The sequence below is a fragment of the Heptranchias perlo genome, chromosome 14 (genome assembly GCF_035084215.1).
Source record: "Heptranchias perlo isolate sHepPer1 chromosome 14, sHepPer1.hap1, whole genome shotgun sequence".
In the NCBI taxonomy this organism is placed as follows: domain Eukaryota; kingdom Metazoa; phylum Chordata; class Chondrichthyes; order Hexanchiformes; family Hexanchidae; genus Heptranchias; species Heptranchias perlo.
In genome coordinates, this window is record NC_090338.1 from 19,444,612 (window position 1) to 19,466,642 (window position 22,031).

The 22,031-nt window shown below is 45.3% G+C and overlaps 1 protein-coding gene across 1 annotated transcript in view; it reads left to right on the forward strand.

Annotated features, from left to right (window-relative positions):
• The window catches only part of LOC137332342 (E3 ubiquitin-protein ligase SH3RF1-like), a 75,135-nt gene that overhangs the window by 39,140 nt on the left and 13,964 nt on the right, over positions 1 to 22,031 (forward strand). Inside the window, exons 3-7 of the mRNA XM_067996095.1 lie at positions 6,409 to 6,678; positions 7,314 to 7,409; positions 10,962 to 11,255; positions 17,669 to 17,772; positions 18,608 to 18,778. Of these exons, the coding sequence (XP_067852196.1) occupies positions 6,409 to 6,678; positions 7,314 to 7,409; positions 10,962 to 11,255; positions 17,669 to 17,772; positions 18,608 to 18,778 (935 nt within the window). The remainder of the gene's footprint in view (positions 1 to 6,408; positions 6,679 to 7,313; positions 7,410 to 10,961; positions 11,256 to 17,668; positions 17,773 to 18,607; positions 18,779 to 22,031) is intronic.

Consider the following 22,031-nt stretch of genomic DNA (forward strand, 5'->3'; position numbering starts at 1 on the left):
CAGGAAGGTAGAAGTTACTCACTGTAGAATTGTCCCAGGTTTGTTCAGCAGAGGAAGTCACTTTGTGCAATTCTTTATATAACTATATGATGCTCTTGTTTGTTTAGCATGATAGTGGTTACTTATAGGGCTCGATGTTACCAGGGCTGCGGGTTCACGGCGGGGGGGCGATTGGGTGCGTGGGTAATGCGCCCGGTGAAATCAGTCTGCCCCGCGCGCAATCGCAAGCTGATTGGATCCACTTACCTGTTGTTCCAGGTTCCCCGCTGCTAAGCTGCGCGGCGGGCGGACTGCGCATGCACAGTAAGGTCTGTCAGCTGGAGGAGCTCTATTTAAAGGGGCAGTCCTCCACTGACTGATGCTGCAAGAAATAGGAAAAATTACAGCATGGAGCAGCCCAGTGGGGAAGGCTGCTCCCAGGTTAATGATGCCTCACTCCAGCTCTTATTGGATGGGGTGAGGAGAAGGGGGAGGACAGAAATCCTCCCCCCGGCGGGCGGGAGGAAGCGGCCTGCCTCTGCCACCAAGAAGGCCTGGCTCGAGGTGGCAGAGGAGGTCACCTGCACCACCAACATATCGCCCACCTGCATACAGTGCAGGAGGCGCTGCAATGACCTAAGTAGGTCAGCCAAAGTGAGTACACTTACTCTTTCCCCTACACTCCGTCTGCCACATCACCGCCCCCACCCCACATCTCCTTCTGCACTGCCAACACTACTCTATCACATCACTCCTCACAGCCACTCAAACCTCATCCTCAGCTTACCTGCACTTACTCACCTCGCCAGTACCACCACTACCAATCAACCCAATCCTCATACAATCTCATGGCTCTATCTCATACTCACCCTCTCGTGCATCTCTTTCACAGTCAGCCTCACTCAACCTGCCACTACCTGTGCTGCAACCACAGGGCATGCATCACATATGTGCAGTAGGAAGCGTAAGGCAAACATGTCGTGAGCATGAAGGGGATGCACAAGGGTGTTTGAGGGTTTGTCATGGTTTTTACTTATATTTAATTTCTGATCAACTCACATTACATATTTGGCCCGATGTTAGCAGGGCTGCGGGTTCTTGGCAGGGGGGCTATCGGGCGCGTGGGTAATGCGCCCGGTGAAATTAGTCAGCTACGCGCGCAATTGTAGCATCCAATCCACTAATTGGATCCACTTACCTGCTCTTCCGGGTTCCCCACTGCTGATCTGCGCATCGGGCGGGCTGCGCATGCGCAGTAAGATCTGTCAGCTGGAGGAGCCCTATTTAAAGGGGCAGTCCTCCACTGACAGATGCTGCAACAAATAGCAAAAATTACAGCATAGAGCAGCCCAGGGGGAAGGCTGCTCCCAGTTTAATGATGCCTCACTCCAGGTATCAATACATGGGGTGAGGAGGAGGGGGAGGACAGAAATCTTCCTCCCGGCGTGCGGGAGGAAGCGGCCTGCCTCTGCCACCAGGAAGGCCTGGCTCGAGGTGGCAGAGGAGGTCACCAGCGCAACCAACATATCGCCCACCTGCATACAGTGCAGGAGGCACTCCAATGACCTCAGTAGGTCAGCCAAAGTGAGTACACGTAGTCTTTCCCCTACACTCTATCTGCCACATCACTGCCCCCACCCCACATCTCCTTCAGCACTGCCAACACTACTCTGTCACATCACCCCTCATACCCACTCAAACCTCATCCTCATCTTACCTGCACCTACTCACCTCGCCAGTACTCATCCCGCCACTACCACTCAACCCAATCCTCATACAATCTCATGGCTCTATCTCATACTCACCCTCTCGTGCATCTCTTTCATGGCCAGCCTCACTCAACCTGCCACTACCTGTGCTGCAGCCACAGGGCATGCATCACATATGTGCAGTAGGCAGCGTAAGGCAAACGTGTCGTGAGCATGAAGGGGATGCACAAGGGTGTTTGAGGGTTTGTCATGGGTGTTACCCATATTGAATTTCTGACCAACTCACATTACAGATTATATTGGCACCACTACTGCCATGTCTTCGCGAATCCTGTCTGGTTTGTGCAATAATGCCCTCTCCTGAGGATCACTATGAGGACCCACAACTGATGCCACCCATTGTGTCACTGCAGAGTGGGTGTAGGTGTATTTGCAGGGCTCTTTTGCGCAGACAACTGAGAGACATCGGCGATGTCCCCGGTTGCACCCTGGAAGGATGCGGGGGAGAAGTTGTTGAGGGCAGTGGTGACTTTGACAGCGACTGGTAAGAAGATGGTGCTCGGGCCAGCCAGGAGCAGCTCGGCATGAAGGAGGCTGCAGATGTCCATGACTACATGTCGAGTGACTCTGAGCCTCCGTGTGCACTGCTGCTCAGAGAGGTCCAGGAAGCTGAGCCTCAGTCTGTGGACCCTGTGGCGAGGGTAGTGCCCTCTGCGACGCATCTCTCTCTGCGGTAGCCCTCCCTCCTGCTGTACAGGTGGATGTGTCACAGCACCCTGTTGTGGAGCTCCACGTGTCAGAGGTGGACGGCGTGGATGGCGTGGACGGCGAGGCTGGTGAGGCTGGTGATGCTGTTCGCCCTCCGAGGAGGTCATGACTGCAGCTACGGCGGCCCCCATCCGCAAGATGTACATCTGAGGGGGTCCGCAAGGTAGGTACATGTCTCCGGACCCCGTGGTAAGTGTGCAGTTTGGTGACTTTGACTGTCAGGAGGAGGGTGGTGGAGGCCAAACTTTGTCCCAGGTGACAGAGTGGCCTCCTGCAATGGGTGAGGGTCTCCCCCCCCCACCACCTGTCAAATGAACCTTTGAAGCTGCCACAGGCTGACAGCTGCAACACGTCCATTTGACCTGGGAGTGTTTCCCCCAGTGTGGGAAACAGTCCTGGTTTGCTCTAAATTCCCACCCCTCCTCACATAATCCCTTAATCAGATCAGTTAATGACCTGCAATAACTAAATAAATACTTTCAAGTGGCATCCCGCTGGCTTTAATTGCCTGCGGGATTCCCACCAGCGGGGGCTGCGCGCGCACGCTGGCGTGTCAGCGGGGATCCCGGAAGTGCGCGGGTTCGGGGTGGGCTCTGGTCCTGCTCTGGGATTCTCCGATTTTTGGAGCCCCCCCGCCAGGAATGCACCCGATAGCGGGTGCTAAAATGACGCCCATTATATTGTCACCACTACTGCCACGTCTTTGCAAATCTTGTATGGTTTGTGCAATAATGCCCTTTCCTGAGGATCACTATGAAGACCCACAACTGATGCCACCCATTGTGTCACTGCAGAGTGGGTGTAGGTGTTTTTGCAGGGCTCTTTTGTGCAGATGACTGAGAGACGTCGGCGATGTCCCCGGTGGCACCCTGGATGGATGCGGAGGAGAAGTTGTTGAGGGCAGTGGTGACTTTGACAGCGACAGGTAAGAAGATAGTGCTCGGGCCAGCCGGGAGCAGCTCGGCATGAAGGAGGCTGCAGATGTCCATGACTACATGTCGAGTGACTCCGAGCCTCCGTGTGCACTGCTGTTCAGAGAGGTCCAGGAAGCTGAGCCTCGGTCTGTGGACCCTGTGGCGAGGGTAGTGCCCTCTGCGACGCATCTCTCTCTGCAGTTGCCCTCCCTCCCGCTGTGCAGGTGGATGTGTCACAGCACTGTGTTGTGGAGCTCCACGTGTCAGAGGTGGACGGCGAGGCCGGCAAGGCTGGTGAGGCTGTTCGTCCTCTGAGGCGGTCATGACTGCAGCTATGGCGGCCCCCATCCGGAAGATGCACATCTGAGGGGGTCCGCAAGGTAGGTACATGTGTCTGGACACCGGGGCAAGTGTGCAAGTTTGTGAATTTTATTGTTAGGAGGTGGGTGGTGGAGGCCAAACTTTGTCCAAGATGACAGAGTGGCCTCCTGCAATGAGTGAGGGTCTCCCCCACAACACCAGTCAAATGGACCTTTGCAGCTGCCACAGGCTGATGGCTGCAACACGTCCGTTTGAACTGGAAGTGTTTCCCCCAGTACGGGAAACAGTCCCAGTTGTTTGCAAAATCCCACTCCTCATAAAAGATCATGTTAATCAGGTCTCTAAACGACCTAAAATACCTAAATAAATACCTTAAGTGACACCTCGCCGGCTTTAATTGCCGGCCGGAGTCCCACATGCGGGGGCTGCGCGCGCATGTCAGCACATTAGTGGGGAACCCGGAAATGGGGCGGGTTGGAGCCGGACTCCCGACCCGCCCAGGGAATCCCCGATTTTCGTAGCCCCCCCGCCAGGAACGCACCCGACTGCGGGTGCTAAAATCGAGCCCATAGTGTAATTCTGAGGACCTGCTGTTTGTTTAGCAGAATAGAAGTTGCACATTGTTGTACTCTATGGAAATCCTACTTATTAAGTCCCTGTTTATTCTTCAGAGCAAGGTTTGTCTAGCTGTATGAGGACTAATTTTAACCGTGCCCACCTGGCGGAAACTAGGCACGTAGTGGGTTAAAATCGCCTGGGAGACTCACCCAGCAACGTCCCACACCCGTCTCATAGGCTTCCATTTTAACCTGCTCTTCTGAGCAGACAGCAAGGATACCTGCCATCAGGGTCCTTCTTTAAATATGCAGATTGGGCTCCGATGACTGTCCTAACCAGTGGCCTGAGCGGAGAAGCCATTGTAGTGGGTGGACAGAGTTAAAATTGATTCTATGGAGTGCTTGTTCATTCACAAGGAGTAAAGGTGTAACTGTATGCAGTTCATGATTATTCTGCACTACAATTGTGTGGATTTGCTGCTTATTCACTGCAGTTGGAGATCCTTGCTATGCAATTAAAGGACATACCCTGTAATGTTCAGTGACATTGTGCAGAAACAACATAATCATTAGGATGATCAACTAATTGTATTACAATGTTCCAAGGGACAGCAGTGACTCGAGTCCATACTGGAGGATTAATAGATACAGCAGCTCAGCACTGGCCTCCCCAACCATTACTGAGTGTGCAACAGGATAGCAGCAATCCTTTGTGTGAAGACTCAGTCATGGGCTAATATCCGTACTTTGAAGATATTAAAATTAAGGCCAGGATTTTCCTCGGGGCTGCTTCCGCTCCAGCACCGTAATTTCACCGTAAATGCTGTGGAAACTCAGGTTATGCGTGTAGACGGAGTTTACACACCACTTCCAGCGAAGTTACGGTGGCGGTGTGGGAGCAGCTCCGAGGAACTTCCCGGCCCAAATGTGCCCGTGATTGGATTTTGTTATAAATCCACACATTCTGTGAAAATTGAATCACTGGGGGTGAAATTGGTTTCGGGCAGTGGTGCAAAACGGTTGATAGCTCAAGACAAAATCAATGGAAAAGTAAATTGTGAAGGATGTAAAACGGGCTGCCGATTCACTATCACCCATTTTGCGCTACAGCCGAAGACCTATTTCACCCCCCGAGGAATTTTAAGTTATGAGGAAAGGATAAGGAAAATAAATTTTGTTCAAAAATTTCAAGATTATGAAAAGAACTTATAAAATCGTTCCAGGCAATTGGTTCACTCTGATGAAGGACTTTAATATCAGGGGGTGCAAGTTAAATATTAGAAAGTTGGAAGAAGAAGGGAAGTTAGTCGACTCTTTTCAACTCAAAGTGTGGCAGTTATGAAATAATTTACCAGAGACGTAGACGGTACATATAGGTTCAAGACAATTAGAAGCTTTTCTAGAGAGACAAGGGACTGAAGGATAGGATGAGAAAGGAGGCACGTTGGAATGGTCTACAAGAAACAACAGCCTGGGTTGGGCCTGATGACCTTTTCCTAAATATCCTTTGCATTGAATACCAGTCAGGGTCACTGTTGCAGCCATTCCCCTCCCCGCAGAAACAGATGGTATGGTCTGTGGATCATGTTGACCTTCAATTTAGTAACCTAGGTAAGCAACACTTTGCTGTAATGTCAGTCAAAACACCTGCAACTCCTTGTAGGTCCGAAATGTTTTAAGATTTGTTTCTGTGTTGCATTTTTTTATATTTACCAACTCATTTTCTTCCTTTATATAGATAAGTGTATAACATTTTTTATCTTTGTCAATATATTTGTTTTATTTTATTTGCTTAAGAAGTTTACGCACTTTTTCAGGACATCATTTGATATAGAGTAAATGTTATAATACGTATTTCACAATACTCACAAGTACATGCAGTCAGGGTAATGCTTAGTTACACAGCTCAATACAATGAAGTGAGGAGTGCTTGGTGATGGGGCTGGAGTCACCCCTCAACCTGGGAGATTGAGGGCTTGGGGAGGAGGGGTGTTTCAATAGGCTATAAGGCAGGAGCATTTGCCTGTAATCATTGAGCAGGATGCTGGGCCTGTCCCTTCAGCAAGTACTTTGTGTTGAGTCTATCAGTAAGATGATGCTGCTTTTGACACTGCTTACACTGAAATTCCATTGTTGATCTGAAGTTGTTGATCATTGCAGGTACCATGTGCAAGAGCATTGTATACATATGGAGGCCAGAAGCCAGGAGACCTGAGCTTTAAAAAGGGTGATGTCATCATTCTGCGTCGGCAAGTGGATGAGAATTGGTATTATGGGGAAATCAATGGAGTTTGTGGAATCTTCCCTCTCAATTTTGTTCAAGTTATCCATCATTTACCACAGCCTCCGCCCCTCTGCAAAGCTCTTTATGACTTTAATCTGAAAGAGAAAGACAAGGAAGCCAACAAGGATCTCCTATCATTCCTCAAAGTAAGAACTCTCAAGGTCAATTTTGCATGTTTGAGAGATAGCATTATAATGGCAACAGCTCAAAACTCAACAACATTCGTGTAATGTGAACTTTATAATAATGCATATCTTTTTAAAGAACTTTCAAAGGGCAGTCTTCATTCAGTAGCTTCAGTTGGAACAAAAAAAATGAAATTGGTCTTTGGCAATATCGCAAAATGGGCAATAGCGAATCAGCAGCCCATTTTATGTTTCCATTAACTCTGCTTTTCCTCATCCTATTAAATCATTGTAATCAGAATGAGTTGATTCTGACACCACAAAAATTTGTTATTTTCTGGGTTAGGGTTACGGTTTGGAGCATATGCATTTGCATGGGCCATGTATTTTCCAATCAAGGCAAGTGCAACATGTAGCATGGAATTCAGATATTATGAGGAAAGATTCTTTACCGGCTGCTGCAGGGTTTTATTTATTTATTTTATTTATGTCCTCAGTATCTGATGAATGACATTTCAAATACATTTGTACTCCAGACAAAGGACCTGCAGTATGATACCCCCTCACCAGGAGTGCCAATAGGTCCAAGGCAAGAAGTTCACTGTTCAATTATGAGGTTGTGGCAAATTTAACACAGTTCCAAATTTGTCTTTCAGAATGATATTCTAAAAGTGATCCGGAGAGTGGATGAAAACTGGGCAGAAGGCAAACTAGGAGATAAAGTAGGAATATTCCCCATGTCATTTGTAGAGGTAGGTGTTACTGGGAATTCTGCTAATCATTGGTTACTTTTGTGTTTCCTTTTTTTAAGATCAGCAATCATGGTCATGAATGTATATTTCTTTTTAAAGTGAAGCCACCTTCATGAAAAGTGCTTGTAAAGAAAAATACATAAAGTAACTGCATAAATCATATTGACGCTCATTATCACATCACCTGTGTAGGATAGCATCATGATGGAAATGACTCATGGCTCCTCTTACCCTTTTAGTTTCCACAAAATAAATTTGACAAACACACTTTGCCCCTTTAAAAACACTTGATTAGTGCAATCCCTTATTCAGGAGTGATTAAAACATACTGCTCATCTCAGAACAAAATGAAGGACACCTTTTAACTTGTAGCTGTCTGGAGCCAAAGATTGTAAACAATTTTACAACACCAAGTTATAGTCCAGCAATTTTATTTTAAATTCACAAGCTTTCGGAGATTTTCTCCTTCCTCAGGCAAATGTTTCAAGATCTCCTTGAAGCCTACGCATTTATACATATTGAACAATAATAAATGGTGTTTACAGACTGCCCCTGCAACTGCCCGTTGCCAAGGCAATCACCGTGTTCAGACAGAGAGGTGTTACCTGCAGAACCTCCGAATACACATTCAATAAAAAAACAAACAGGGAAAAAAAAACAGAGAAAAAAAACACAGAGAGAGGCAGAAACATCCGGAAGGCAGAGAGAGCCAGCAAATGACCCATTATATTAAAAACAGATAACATTTGTTCGCTGGTGGGGTAACGTGTAGCGTGACATGAACCCAAGATCCCGGTTGAGGCCGTCCTCATGGGTGCGGAACTTGGCTATCAATTTCTGCTCGACGATTTTGCGTTGTCGTGTGTCTCGAAGGCCGCCTTGGAGTACGCTTACCCGAAGGTCGGTGGATGAATGTCCATGACTGCTGAAGTGTTCCCCGACTGGGAGGGAACCCTCCTGTTTGGCGATTGTTGCGCGGTGTCCGTTCATCCGTTGTCGCAGCGTCTGCATGGTCTCGCCAATGTACCATGCTCTGGGGCATCCTTTCCTGCAACGTATGAGGTAGACAACGTTGGCTGAGTCACAGGAGTATGAACCATGCACCTGGTGGGTGGTGTCATCTCGTGTGATGGTGGTATCTGTGTCGATGATCTGGCATGTCTTGCAGAGGTTACCGTGGCAGGGTTGTGTGGCGTCATACCAGATACCACCATCGACACAGATACCACCATCACACGAGATGACACCACCCACCAGGTGCATGGTTCATACTCCTGTGACTCAGCCAACGTTGTCTACCTCATACGTTGCAGGAAAGGATGCCCCAGAGCATGGTACATTGGCGAGACCATGCAGACGCTGCGACAACGGATGAACGGACACCGCGCAACAATCGCCAAACAGGAGGGTTCCCTCCCAGTCGGGGAACACTTCAGCAGTCATGGACATTCATCCACCGACCTTCGGGTAAGCGTACTCCAAGGCGGCCTTCGAGACACACGACAACGCAAAATCGTCGAGCAGAAATTGATAGCCAAGTTCCGCACCCATGAGGACGGCCTCAACCGGGATCTTGGGTTCATGTCACGCTACACGTTACCCCACCAGCGAACAAATGTTATCTGTTTTTAATATAATGGGTCATTTGCTGGCTCTCTCTGCCTTCCGGATGTTTCTGCCTCTCTCTGTGTTTTTTTTTTCTCTGTTTTTTTTTCCCTGTTTGTTTTTTTATTGAATGTGTATTCGGAGGTTCTGCAGGTAACACCTCTCTGTCTGAACACGGTGATTGCCTTGGCAACGGGCAGTTGCAGGGGCAGTCTGTAAACACCATTTATTATTGTTCAATATGTATAAATGCGTAGGCTTCAAGGAGATCTTGAAACATTTGCCTGAGGAAGGAGAAAATCTCCGAAAGCTTGTGAATTTAAAATAAAATTGCTGGACTATAACTTGGTGTTGTAAAATTGTTTACAATTGTCAACCCCAGTCCATCACCGGCATCTCCACATCATGGAGCCAAAGATGTCACAGGAGAAAAGAATTCTGGATTGTGCTCAATATATTGTTTTTCATACATATCAATCAGACAGATTAAAAAGTAAACAGGATCCAACCCACACTCACAATTAACGTGAAGTTGTGGGTTATCCAGTTATATGATCAGACAATTACTTCGAATTGCAGCATGAAGCTCTGTTGATACTTGCACATTTCATGGATAAAGGCAAATTATTTCAATTTGTTAAACAGGTTCAGGGCTTTCCTTTTACAGAGAAACCTATTTTCTATTTTTACCTTTTTCTAGACTACCCCTAAGTGTGACGGTAATAGGGAGAAATTGTTTTGATGAGTTTTGTCTAACGCCTTCAGCATCAGGTTGTGAGAAACAAGCCAACTCCAGCAATGAATGGTGATTGGAATTAACCATTCTCAATAAAAAATGCTTTCCATTTAGAGCAGTGGGACAGCTCACAAGAGCTCCAAGGCTGTATGCTACAGAGTGGAGCGACATTAGTTCATGCCCTAAGATTCACCCAGAAGACTAGCAATAACCGTTGAATGCTTGATGCAGTCATATAAAATTCCTGTTTCCCCTACTTTGACAGAAGTATTAACTCATTTAAAATAATAATATCTCTACTAAAATAGCAGAATTTAATCCAAGCGAATTAAGAAATTCATATGATAACAGTGCAATTAATTTTCACTGTATGGCAGCGGTGAGCAATGGCTAGGTGCCTCCCTACAGGGAATGAACATAGGAACATAGGAACAGGAGTAGGCCATTCAGCCCCTCGTGCCTGCTCCGCCATTTGATAAGATCATGGCTGATCTGTGATCTAATTCCATATACCTGCCTTTGGCCCATATCCCTTAATACCTTTGGTTGCCAAAAAGCTATCTATCTCAGATTTAAATTTAGCAATTGAGCTGGTATCAATTGCCGTTTGCGGAAGAGAGTTCCAAACTTCTACCACCCTTTGTGTGTAGAAATGTTTTCTAATCTCGCTCCTGAAAGGTCTGGCTCTAATTTTTAGACTGTGCCCCCTGCTCCTAAAATCCCCAACCAGCGGAAATAGTTTCTCTCTATCCACCCTATCTGTTCCTCTTAATATCTTATAAACTTCGATCAGATCACCCCTTAACCTTCGAAACTCTAGAGAATACAACCCCAATTTGTGTAATCTCTCCTCATAACTTAACCCTTGTAAACCTACGCTGCACTCTCTCCAAGGCCAGAGTGGGGGCAAGTGTTAGGAAGAGTCTTTCCAAAATTGCTGTGAAGCATCTGCTGGTGGTTTGTTTGTTCAGCTGCATCGGCAATGGTTTAGGAGCAAGTCACCTGCTTGACCTCTCTGCCAGGGATGTGATGTCCAGCACAAGGGGCCCAGAGAGAGGAGAAAATGAAAATATATATTTTTTAAAATAAATATTAGAATTTAAAAATCTAAATGTATTTACAAAAACATTACCCTAATGATACATTGATTGCACTGCTTCAACTATAAATCAAGATTCACTCATTTCTTTCTATTTCTCTGTCTCTTATAGATGAACTCTACAGCAAAGCAGTTACTAGCAACGAAAAGGCCAGATGTGAAAGGTGGTAACTGCCAATGCAGTGCAGCAGCCACCAATTCTAGCACAACCATCAGGCACACAGAGGCAGGGAGGACGGGTGCTAAAGAGAACCGTTGTCATACAAGCACAATGAATATGCTCAACAGAATCTCCCACCTGTCTCCGTCCCACCAGCCATTGCAGATCAGTTCACCAGTGCTGATTAGCTCAAGTAACCCAGCAGTCGTGGCCCAGATTGCAGAAAGAAGGAGTCCCACTGGCCAGGTATCAATTCTGTTTTATCTCAATAAACTTGGTGCCGATATCAAGATGGTGTTTGTGCTAAAGTCGTGTGACCACTAAGAGCAAGGCTGAATCTACTTAAATTTGTTGCCAAAAACTTTAAAATAGCACCAACATTGAGTCAGAAGGTTTCAGCATATCCTACAACGATAGCTGCCGGCTACTTTAAACATGCTTTCTGCCTTTCTACAGTATATAACAATTGCGGATGCTGATTTTATACAGGCAAGAACATGAATTACCGCAAATGACATATAAATGAAGGAAAATGGTGTGCTAAAGTGGCTGAGTTTTGATGAAACAGAATTCCTGTCCATTTTTTGATCCAGACACCCAATTTAAACCAGTAAAACTGACGGTCCCAATTGGTAAATCGTGGCTAAGGTGTCCATCAACTCACAGGTTCAATGCTAGAATCATAGAAATTTACGGCCCAGAAGGAGGCCATTCGGCCCATTGTGTTCGTGCAGGCCAAAAAAGAGCCATCTAGCCTAATCCCACTTTCCAGCTTTTTGTCCGTAGCCATGTAGATTGCGGCACTTCAATGGCACATCCAAGCACCTCTTAAATGCGATGAGAGTTTCTGCCTCTACCACCCTTTCAGGCAGTGAGTTCCAGACCTCCACCACACACTGGGTGAAAACATTTTTCCTCAGTTCCCCTTTAATCCTTCTACCAATCTATGCCCCCTGGTTATTGACCTCTCTGCTAAGGGAAATAGGTCCATCATATCCACTCTATCTAGGCCCCTCATTATTTTATGCACCTCAATTAAATCGCCCCTCAGCCTCCTCTGTTCCAAAGAAAACAACCCCAGCCTATCCAATCTTTCCTCATAGCTAAAATTCTCCAGCCCTGGCAACATCCTTGTAAATCCCCTCTGTACCTTCTCGAGTGCAATCACATTCTTCCTGTAATGTGGTGACCAGAACTGTATGCTGTACTCTAGCTGTGGCCTAACTAGTGTTTTACACAGTTCTAGCATAACCTCCCTGCTCTTATATTCTGTGCCTCGGCTAATAAAGGAAAGTATTCCATATGCCTTCTTAACCACCTTATCTTACTGTCCTACTAACCTACAGGGATCTGTGGACATTCGCTCCAAGGTTCCTCAGTTCCTCTACACTTCTCAGTGTTCTACCATTTATTGTGAACTTCCTTGCCTTGTTTGCCCTTCCCAAATGCATTACCTTATATATTAAATATAATCAGTATCAAGTTTTGTGTATGTATATGCACGTGTATACGTGTGTGTAGGTGTGCCTTTTAAAATAAAAAAAGTGAGATTAAAGATTTTGGCCATTTAAATTCTAGCAAATCACAACGCTGCCTCTTAAGTTGCTGATTTCTTTTGACAGCATATTCACGTATCTGTGGTTAGCCTGTTTAAATAATAACAGCCCAAAATACATGTCAAATTCAGAAGTGGCTCCATTAGCTAATTTGTTTGAAAGTCGTGCAATGGTGTCTGTACAGCTGCTGTTTTCACTTTCCACTTTAACACCCACATACCCACCTGCACCGTACAGGAGATTTAAGTGAAAGCTATTCTGACTCAAACTACTCAAGCCATTTTAATCTCTTCCAATTGCTTTACACCAAGCTAGTGATTTAAATGCTGATTCAAACTTGTTAACGTGTCAGTTCTAATCGATCAAATTGTGCATGCAGCTAAACAGATTCTTCTTCTGTAGTGCCCGCATTCTTTAGCATATATTCCCATAGAAACAGATTTATTTGGGATCACAAGAGTGGACACAATGCATTAAAATTACAGGCAAAGGTGTTAAAGAAGAATGCACAAAATGCACTATTGTGCCAACAAGAACCCTAGTTGTGATAGGGAGGTGGGGGCTGGGAGGGAGGGGGTTCCAGGAGAGAAGACACTTTCACTTCACTTTACCAGTTCGAAACCAAGATCTTGGCCTTTCATATATGTACTTGGTGTCATGGCAGGATAGATAGATAAGATAGATAAGATAGATAAATAGATAAGATAGATAAATAGATAAGATAGATAAATAAGTGGATAGATAACATAGGTAAAGTAGATAAATAGATAGATAAGATAGATAAATAGATAGATAAGATAGATAAATAGCTAAGATAGATAAATAGATACGATAGATAAATAGGTAGATTGATAAGATAGATAAATAGATAGAAAGAAAAGAATCGTATTACACCAAGAAGTCTCGCTCTCACTCGTGCGCACACACACGAGCACTTAATCAGGCACAGTAGTCAGCTGGGTGTGATTAAAACAATTGCTTTTATTCAATCACATAAGTGGTTCCATTAAGGCCAGCCCAACACTGCCAGCCAAAATATGAGATAAGCAGACTGTTATAGGCATTTTCTCAAGAAAATAATACAATCGAAATAATACAAAATAGACATAAAATGAAAATAGATGCTGTTTTTTTATATAAAAACAAAAAATTCTGGAAATACATGGACAGCTCAATAGTATCTGAAATGAGAGAAGATGGGTTAATGTTTCAGGTGTAGCCCCTTTGTCAGAACTACAAACTGGAAAATAATGAGCCTCTTTAGAGGAATGACGAAAATGAAGGAGGGGAGCAGAATATCCCAAGAGTCTGGTTTGCTAACTACTATCACAACAAAGCAGTTAGTGAGTTTAATAGCCCGTGAACAAATTTTGAAAGTGTTGGATGATGTACAAAGATCACCTTGGTCAGACAGTGAAAAGGCATCAAAAAGACAAAAGGAGAGTAAAAACAGCTCTAGAATGTAAGCGAATGAAAGAGAAGATGGTTGAGTGAAATTGACAGGAAAAAGGTAGAGACAGCTGGAAATCTAAAGTTAGATTAAACTAACTTCTCTTTATTTGATACAAAAGTATATTGCCTTTTTAACATTTTTGGAGAACACTGAAGACAGCAGCTTGTAGAATACCAACTGGGTAGAACGTTCCATTCATTTGAAATCTATAGGGTTGATTTTAACTCGGTCCGCAGCTCTATCTGCCCCGTTCCCTTTCTTATCCTAACTGCCGCCATTTTGCCTAGGGCCTTTACAAGGGCGGCCCAGATGCCTGCCTGAATTGAGCGAGAGCATCATGAAATTATGCAAATCGGGATCCTATGACCCATTTGGACTCCCACTGTAATCTGCAAGGTACAAATGGATGGAGTGTGCTGCTGGTCCGTCCGAGGTTACCCCCCAACCCCAGGCTCCGATTGTTGACCAGCTCAGCATGTGAACTGGCCGATTTGCCGTTCCTCCCAGAAGCAGCGAGCTGCAGCAGGGTGCCCCTTTGGTGCCCACAACTCACCCGTGGAATGGAAATGAGGTCCAGGCCTGTAAATGGCTTGGGCCTCCCATCGGCAAGAACAGGCAGGCAGTGGGCGTGCTCTGCCTGCCACCCACCCATTCTCCACTGGTAGCTAAAATCTGCCCTTAGATTTTTTTTTTAACCTAGGACCAAGAAATATAAAACTTAAGAGAATATTGGATCAATTCAATTCATTCCTTCTCCTGAATACTTCTGTAATAGAATTTACCTTTTCTTAAATGTTCTGAACATTACAGGATTTTCCACTCTTACAATAAACTTTTATTTGCTGGACGTAAAGAAATGTTCTCAATAAAATACTGCATATAACTGATCGCTTTTGAGTTCTTTTCCAGATACACATTTCAAAGTGCAAGGTTTCACTTGTCACAGAGGCAATGTCCCCTAGCTTCCTACCAATAACACCCTGTGGCTGACTGCTGTGAAGGGCTTGAGAGTGGGCCAAGTTGACCTAACCTGCCTCAACGGCAGAATCAAGATCGGAAAGTAGCCACAAGAGGAACTGCAGGCATGAACCTGAATCCTATCACCAAAACTCTGTTCTTTTGTAATAACGTGAGAAATTTCATCAATGCGGGTGTGGTGTCAGGGTGGTATCCAAACAAAAGAGACATAGCAACACCCAAAAAGACGGATAAGAGAAGTTTAGTACAAAGTCAATAGCCTAATTTAACAATGACACAATGGACATCGCTAGACATCGCTAGCACCACAACTGAACTGTAACAATTTGAGAGTGAGAATTGTATCACCACAGTAATTCTAAACAGCTCTTAAATATTCCAGTTATGAGGATTTATTATATACAAGCTTATTAGTGTTAACAGGAATATTCAGAACCTTCCCACAAAAAGGCCTAGAATTTGGCCACACAGTGTCCGTTTCTCGGGTGCTAAACAGCCTCCTAAGCCTCCAATAAGGTGGGCTGAACAATATGATGGTGCACGCTCACTACGAGCTGGAAGTGTGCCGCCCGCCATATTGATAAAGGCCAAAAAAATCACTGTTGCAGTGCCCACGCCTGACACAAACTTTAAGCTCCTTGTTTGCACATGCAAAGGTCCTAACACCTATTTAACGTTCCCCCCCCCGCAAGATTGGTTTGCCCTGAGGTAGCTGGTGCCAGCGCCAGCTGCAGTCAGGAAAACCAGGCCTACATATGGCTCAACAGGCGGTCCTTAAAGGCTCCTCTGGACCCCACATTCAAATAACATGGGCTAATATCGGCTCCCCCCGATCGCCGTTACTCCCCCTGATTACTGCCACTCCTACCAATCACTGTCGCCCCTCCCCCGTCGCCTCCATTTGCCCCCTCCAATCGTTGCTACCTCCCATCCCGGTCACCCCCCTTCTTCACTTACCCGAGGGCCTCTGCAACACCAGCAGCGACCTGATCTTCAATCGCACTTTGCCAACGAGCTGCCTGTTGCTCTCGGCAGCTCGCCAGCTCGATGTAAATGAGGCTGAAGGCTCAATATCAGGGGCGTCTTGGGCCTCACCGTTCAGACACAGAGCGCGTTCGAATTTCTAGGCCAAAGACTTTACAGCTGCAAGGCTAATGGATAAAGTCAAACTGCATGTTTTCTTTTTAAAACCCTTCTGGCAATTTAACAGACTGAAGGCAGGTGCTGTATAATTTCTGATAGTATCAAATTCCTCCTGTGATTTTGACTTTTAATTGGATTCTAGATGACTTTGAGATTGTAATCTCCTGTTTTATAACAGCAGAAAACCATAGTGCTGGCATGTTCCCAATAATGGATACTCCAGCCCATGCTTCTTACATCTGTTTCTGTTTTTTCCCACCCCTGACTCACACGCAACTCTTGTTTGCACCCAGGCTTGGACTGAGGAATAGCCAATGTCTTCAAACAGCCCCAGAAATTGATTCTTAGATTTCAAGGGAGGGTGGGTGATAGACCAGTAATATCTAGGAATGTGTAAGGACTGCATAGCAGATTCTTCAACTTCCTGTATGAACATGTCCGACAAACTCTAACACCAATAGATGTTTTTGGATGTGATTTGTAGCAGGAATGATATACATCACTCATCATTCGGATTGTGTTACAGTCAAAGGATTAAACTGAATGGACAATATCAGATTTTTTTCCCCGACATCTGGATTTATTAAAGCAAAAAACTTGTTCCGCAAGCTGCTCGAAGTCTTTATACTTGAAAAATATCAAAAAAATAGTTTTTTTAAAAAAAAGATTTTTATTTACATAGTTCCTTATCATGTCTCTCAAAAACGTCTCAAAGCACTTCATACAATGAGTTGCTTTGAAGTACAGTGACTTGTTTTTTGGCAACCAGAGCTGCCACTTTTCACAGAGCATGTATGCACAAGCAGCAATGTGATGAATGATCAGTTAATCTCCATTTGGTGATGTCAGTTAAGGGAGGATTGTTGGCCAGGATACGAGTAGAACTCCCAGCTTTTCTTCACATAATGCCACAGGACCTTTAACGTCACCTGAACAGAATCTCAGTTTAACAGTTCATCCAAAGACACGCCATCAATGCAGCGCTTCTTCAGTACTGCATTAGCATATCAACCTAAATGATGTGTTCAAGGCCTAGAGTGGGGATTAAGCCCCCAACCATCTCACTCAGAAGCAACAGTTGAGCCAAGCTGACACTTTTAACTCAGATTATGAATTGCACAGCAGAAAGCCATACTGATAAGTTGGATGATGTATATCGCCATGCTTTAGGTCACACAGTGTACCTGAGATGCACAGCAAAATGTAGGTGCAACAACAGCTACCACTACTTGCATTTATATAGCACCTTTCACATAAAGATAAATGCCTCAACGTGCTTCACAAATAAAGCTAGGTAAGGGAAATGGATGGTGAGCCAAGAAGGGTGAGGGTAGGTGGGCTGATTGAAAATTTGACTGAGAAGATATTTTAAAGGTGCAGAGCGAGGTGGTGAAGTGGACAAGTTTAGGGAGAGTTAATCTGATTATTTAAGGGGATTATTTAAGCATGGTTCATGACTCAGTTCCTCACTTGTTCAGGTGTCAGTAAAAATGACATTTGTAGCTGATAGCAGTGTTTTTTTTTCACAGACACAGCATGGTCCTTCTGAAGTTGGTGTGGCCGGCCCAGGTATTACTGATACGAATTCACAGTTTCATCCTGAAATGGTACATTCAAAGCCACAAGTACCTGTGTAAGTACCAGTAGCATGGCTGTGAGTTATGATTCCCAGTCCTGTCAAGGACACTGAATGCCTGATATGTCCATAGCAGTAGCAGCCGAAACATGTCCATGCTTAGTTTACATCACTCACTGGGCTTGCAACATCCACAAGACTTTGGGAATTAGCAATAAAGTGACAGATTCACCACTGACTTCTGTGATGTCTTCTGACTGTTGGTATTCTTTCCCCTCCTGCTTCACCCCCAAAAACCCATGGCATTGGAGACCCTGGGCTTGCCCAGGCTTGCATATAGTATGTCCTTGGAACAGGAGGAACTTCCATGCCCCATGTAAGGCATGTGATGTTGCACGGAGATGGGGTCGACGGGACAGCTTCCCCTTCTGGTTTTCCCATGGCTCCCAACCTTCTTTCCTCCAGAAATCTGGACTCTGGGAATATACCAGCGTATGGGTCATTTTATGTGTGGAAATGGGGCCCACTGGAGTCTCCAGATCAGGGTCATGACCTGGATGACCCAATAATTGATGCCAACCGGTTCTCTAGATTGGTCCTCCTATAGAAGGGGCTGATCAGTCAGAGAGATTGGAAGTCGCCCACCAGCGACACCCCCAAGTGCCAAACCAGTGCTCCATCTTCTTCTTAACCCTGCCCCCCAGTGGAGACTTAAGATGCATCCCTACTGGCACAGGCGTCTGTGGATAACCCCAAGCTGACCCTGAATACTCCAACAGGATCAGGGGCAGAAGTAAGTGGCAGATCAGGATGCTCACTCTGGTTTGAGCATATGTGGGCTCTTGTCTGTTCGAAGAGAATGCCTCATTGTCGCTCACTGTATTATTACTAGGTGTGTTACGTTATTCTCATCTCCAATTAGAAGAGCAGAAGAACTGGAAGCACGGAAGGGTGAAATGTTTCGCATTTATGGGATGTCTTCAGACGGATGGATCAGAGGGATGTCTGTGCAAATGAGTAAAGCTGAGAGCCTTACCAACAGTTACACTGGGCCTGTTGGCAGGTAATTAATGAAGCGATCAAGAAAGATATAAAGACATTTAAGATAGAAAGGGGCAAGATAATTGATAAACTAATCAAACTTAGAGAGGATAAAACCTTTGGTCCAGATGGAATGCATCCACACGTATTAAAAGAAGTTAGGGAAGAGAAAGGTATATATAAAAGTTAATTAGAAAAGGAAATAGTGCCAGAGGACTGAAGAACGGCTAATGTTATTCCTATATTTAAAAAGGGAGCTAGAACAAGTCCTGGGAACTATAGACCAGTTAGCTTAATGTCGGTGGTAGGAAAGATAATTAAATCTTTACTCAAAGATGTAATAGAAAAACATCTAGGAAACAAAAATAAAATAAAGAATCGTCAGCACGGATTTCAGAAGGGAAAGTCATACTAGATCAACCTTATTGAATACTTTGAAGAAGTAACAGAAAGGTTAGACAAGGTAATGCAATAGATGTAATATATTTGGATTTTCAAAAGGCCTTCGATAAGGTACTGCATTGTAGACACACATGGAGCCAGGGAACAGATAGCAGAATGGATAGCAAGCTGGCTACAAAACAGAAAACAGAAAGTAGGGGTTGAGGGTAAATTGGCAAAAGGTGGGAAGTGGTGTTCCACAGAGATCGGTGCTTGGACCACTGTTGTTCACAATTTACATTAATGATTTGGATTTGGGAATCTGAAGTACAATTTCAAAATTTGCAGATGACCCCAAATTGGAGGCATAATTAATAAAAGGAAGAATGCAACAAAATACAGGAAGACATTAATAAACTTGCAGAATGGGCATGTAATTGGCAAAAAAGTGTGAGGTGGTGCATTTAGTATCATAGTCAGTACAGCACAGGAGGAGGCCATTCGGCCCATCGTGCCTGTGCCGGCTCTTTAAAAGAACTATCCAATTAGTCCCATTCCCCTACTCTTTCTCCATCGCCCTGTAAATTTTTTCCCTTCAAGTATTTATCCAATTCCTTTTTGAAAGTTACTATTGAAACTGCTTCCACCACCCTTTCCGATAGTGCATTCCAGATCATTACAACTCACTGCATAAAAAACGTTTCCTCTGGCTCTTTTGCCGATCACTTTAAATCTGTGTCCTGTGGTTACGGATCCTTCTGCCACTGGAAACAGTGAGGGTTATATTGGATAACCCTCGAAACCATGCGCAGCTGTTGCGGTGTGCAATTAACCCCCGCCCGGTCGTTGAGATGCAGGCAGCATGTAACATTTGTGCTGCCTGGTGATTTACCTGATTGCTGCATGCAGCCAGCACTTCCTGCACTGTTGAGTGGCTGGTCACCAGTAGGGGGGCCAGATATCGTGAGTGGTTAGCACCACTTAAAGGCAGCCTGCACCACTTAAAGGCAGCCTGCACCTCTTATTTGCAAAATCTAAGATACTGGTCCGCAGAGTCTGAACGGAGATCAGACATCGCACACGTAAAACACAGATGCAGGTCTCATCCCTATGTTTACAAACTGTTGAGTTATTTTAAAACATTGAATCTGCGCACTACTAAATCCCACATCCTCCAATCTGCACGCCAGACCCCGCCAATCTGCCGATCTGAGTTTGTACCAGGCCTGCGAGAGAGCGTGCATCAAGGTTCTCTGATGATGCTGTAGAGGTCTTGGTGCACGAGGTGGACAGGAGGGGCATCCTATATCTGGGGGGGGGGGGGGGGGGGGGGTTGTGGCAAGAGGCCCTCCAGACATATTCTCCCAAGGCAGTGGGAAGCAGTAGGGAACGAAGTCAATGCCAGGAGCATAGCAGTTCAATGATTTGATACAAGTGGTCAAGGTGACCGAGGTCAACTGTCAAATGGTGTCTCCTACCAACTACACCACTAGCCACATCCACTGATCCACGCACTACACCCCCATCACCCACATACCAACAAACTCTTTCAATCAGTATTCAATTCTTCCAATCAGATGCTTCCTTTCACCCTCAAACATTACCACTATTACAAGCCACACACCCACAACTCATATGACACATACTGGCAGCTATTCAACCACGACACCCGCATCACCCAAACATCTTGTAGGACACTCTCTGACACACGTCTCACTTTCTTGCAGGACAAGGTGGCGCATAACAGGAGGCATCAAGCTGTAGAGGCTCCATGGAACTTGAACCTGCTGTCCTCTCTCAGAATGACTGCATTCCTGTCCTACCCCTGCCACTCTGCCAGTGCCCTTGCTGTTGCCTGTCAGCCAGCCAGCCCACTCCCTGTACAGTATTGAAACTTTATTATAGGAACACAGGAAGCTAGGAACAGGTGAATGTCATTTAGCCCCTCAAGCCTGTTCTGCCATTTAATGAGATCATGGTTGATCTGTGACCTAACTCCATATACCCGCCATAACCCCATATCCCTTAATACCTTTGGTTAGCAAAAATCTATCCATCTCAGACTTAAAATTAACAATTGAGCTGGCATCAACTGCCATTTGCGGAAGAGCGTTCTAAACTTCTACCACCATTTGCGTGTAGAAGTGTTTCCTAACTTCACTCCTGCAAGTCCTGGCTCTAATTTTTAGGCTATTTTTAGCCTAGTCCTGGTATTCAAGCATAGGAGGCCTCCAAGAACAGGTACAAATGCATCAGCAGCCAGAAGTAATAATCCAGCAACTAATCTGTAACACCTGCATGATCCTTTTAAATGGCGCCGGTGGGGGGTCCTCCATGTTGTTTAAGATCTGTTCAGCTGTGCAAGGTTAAGACAGTGCATTGGCTGGAGTGTTGAGTTCCAAAATCGCATCTGTCCCTTTAAACCAGCGTTGCATACCTGCATATTCTTCCTACTTTACATGCTGTGCTGGTGTTTGTTATCTGCGCTTGCGTAAACGTCTTTACCAATTTGGCATCCGGCTCACGTCACAGCGGACATTTCGGACAGCATTTTGGGTCCTTACGAGTCTGCGTAGCGCCCACACAACGGGCACTATGCAGCCCAGTTTAGAGCATAGTTTATAGTTTCCCCTTATTTACTCTGTCAAAACCGTTCATGATTTTGAACACCTCTATCAAATCTCCCCGTAACCTTCTCTGCTCTAAGGAGAACATCCCCAGCTTCTCCAGTCTCTCCACATAACTGAAACCCTCATCCCTGGCACCATTCTAGTAAATCTCTTCTGCACCCTCTCTAAGGCCTTGACATCCTTCCTAAAGTGTTGTGCCCAGAATTGAACACAATGCTCCAGCTGAGGCCTAGCCAGTGTTTTATAAAGGTTTAGCATAACTTC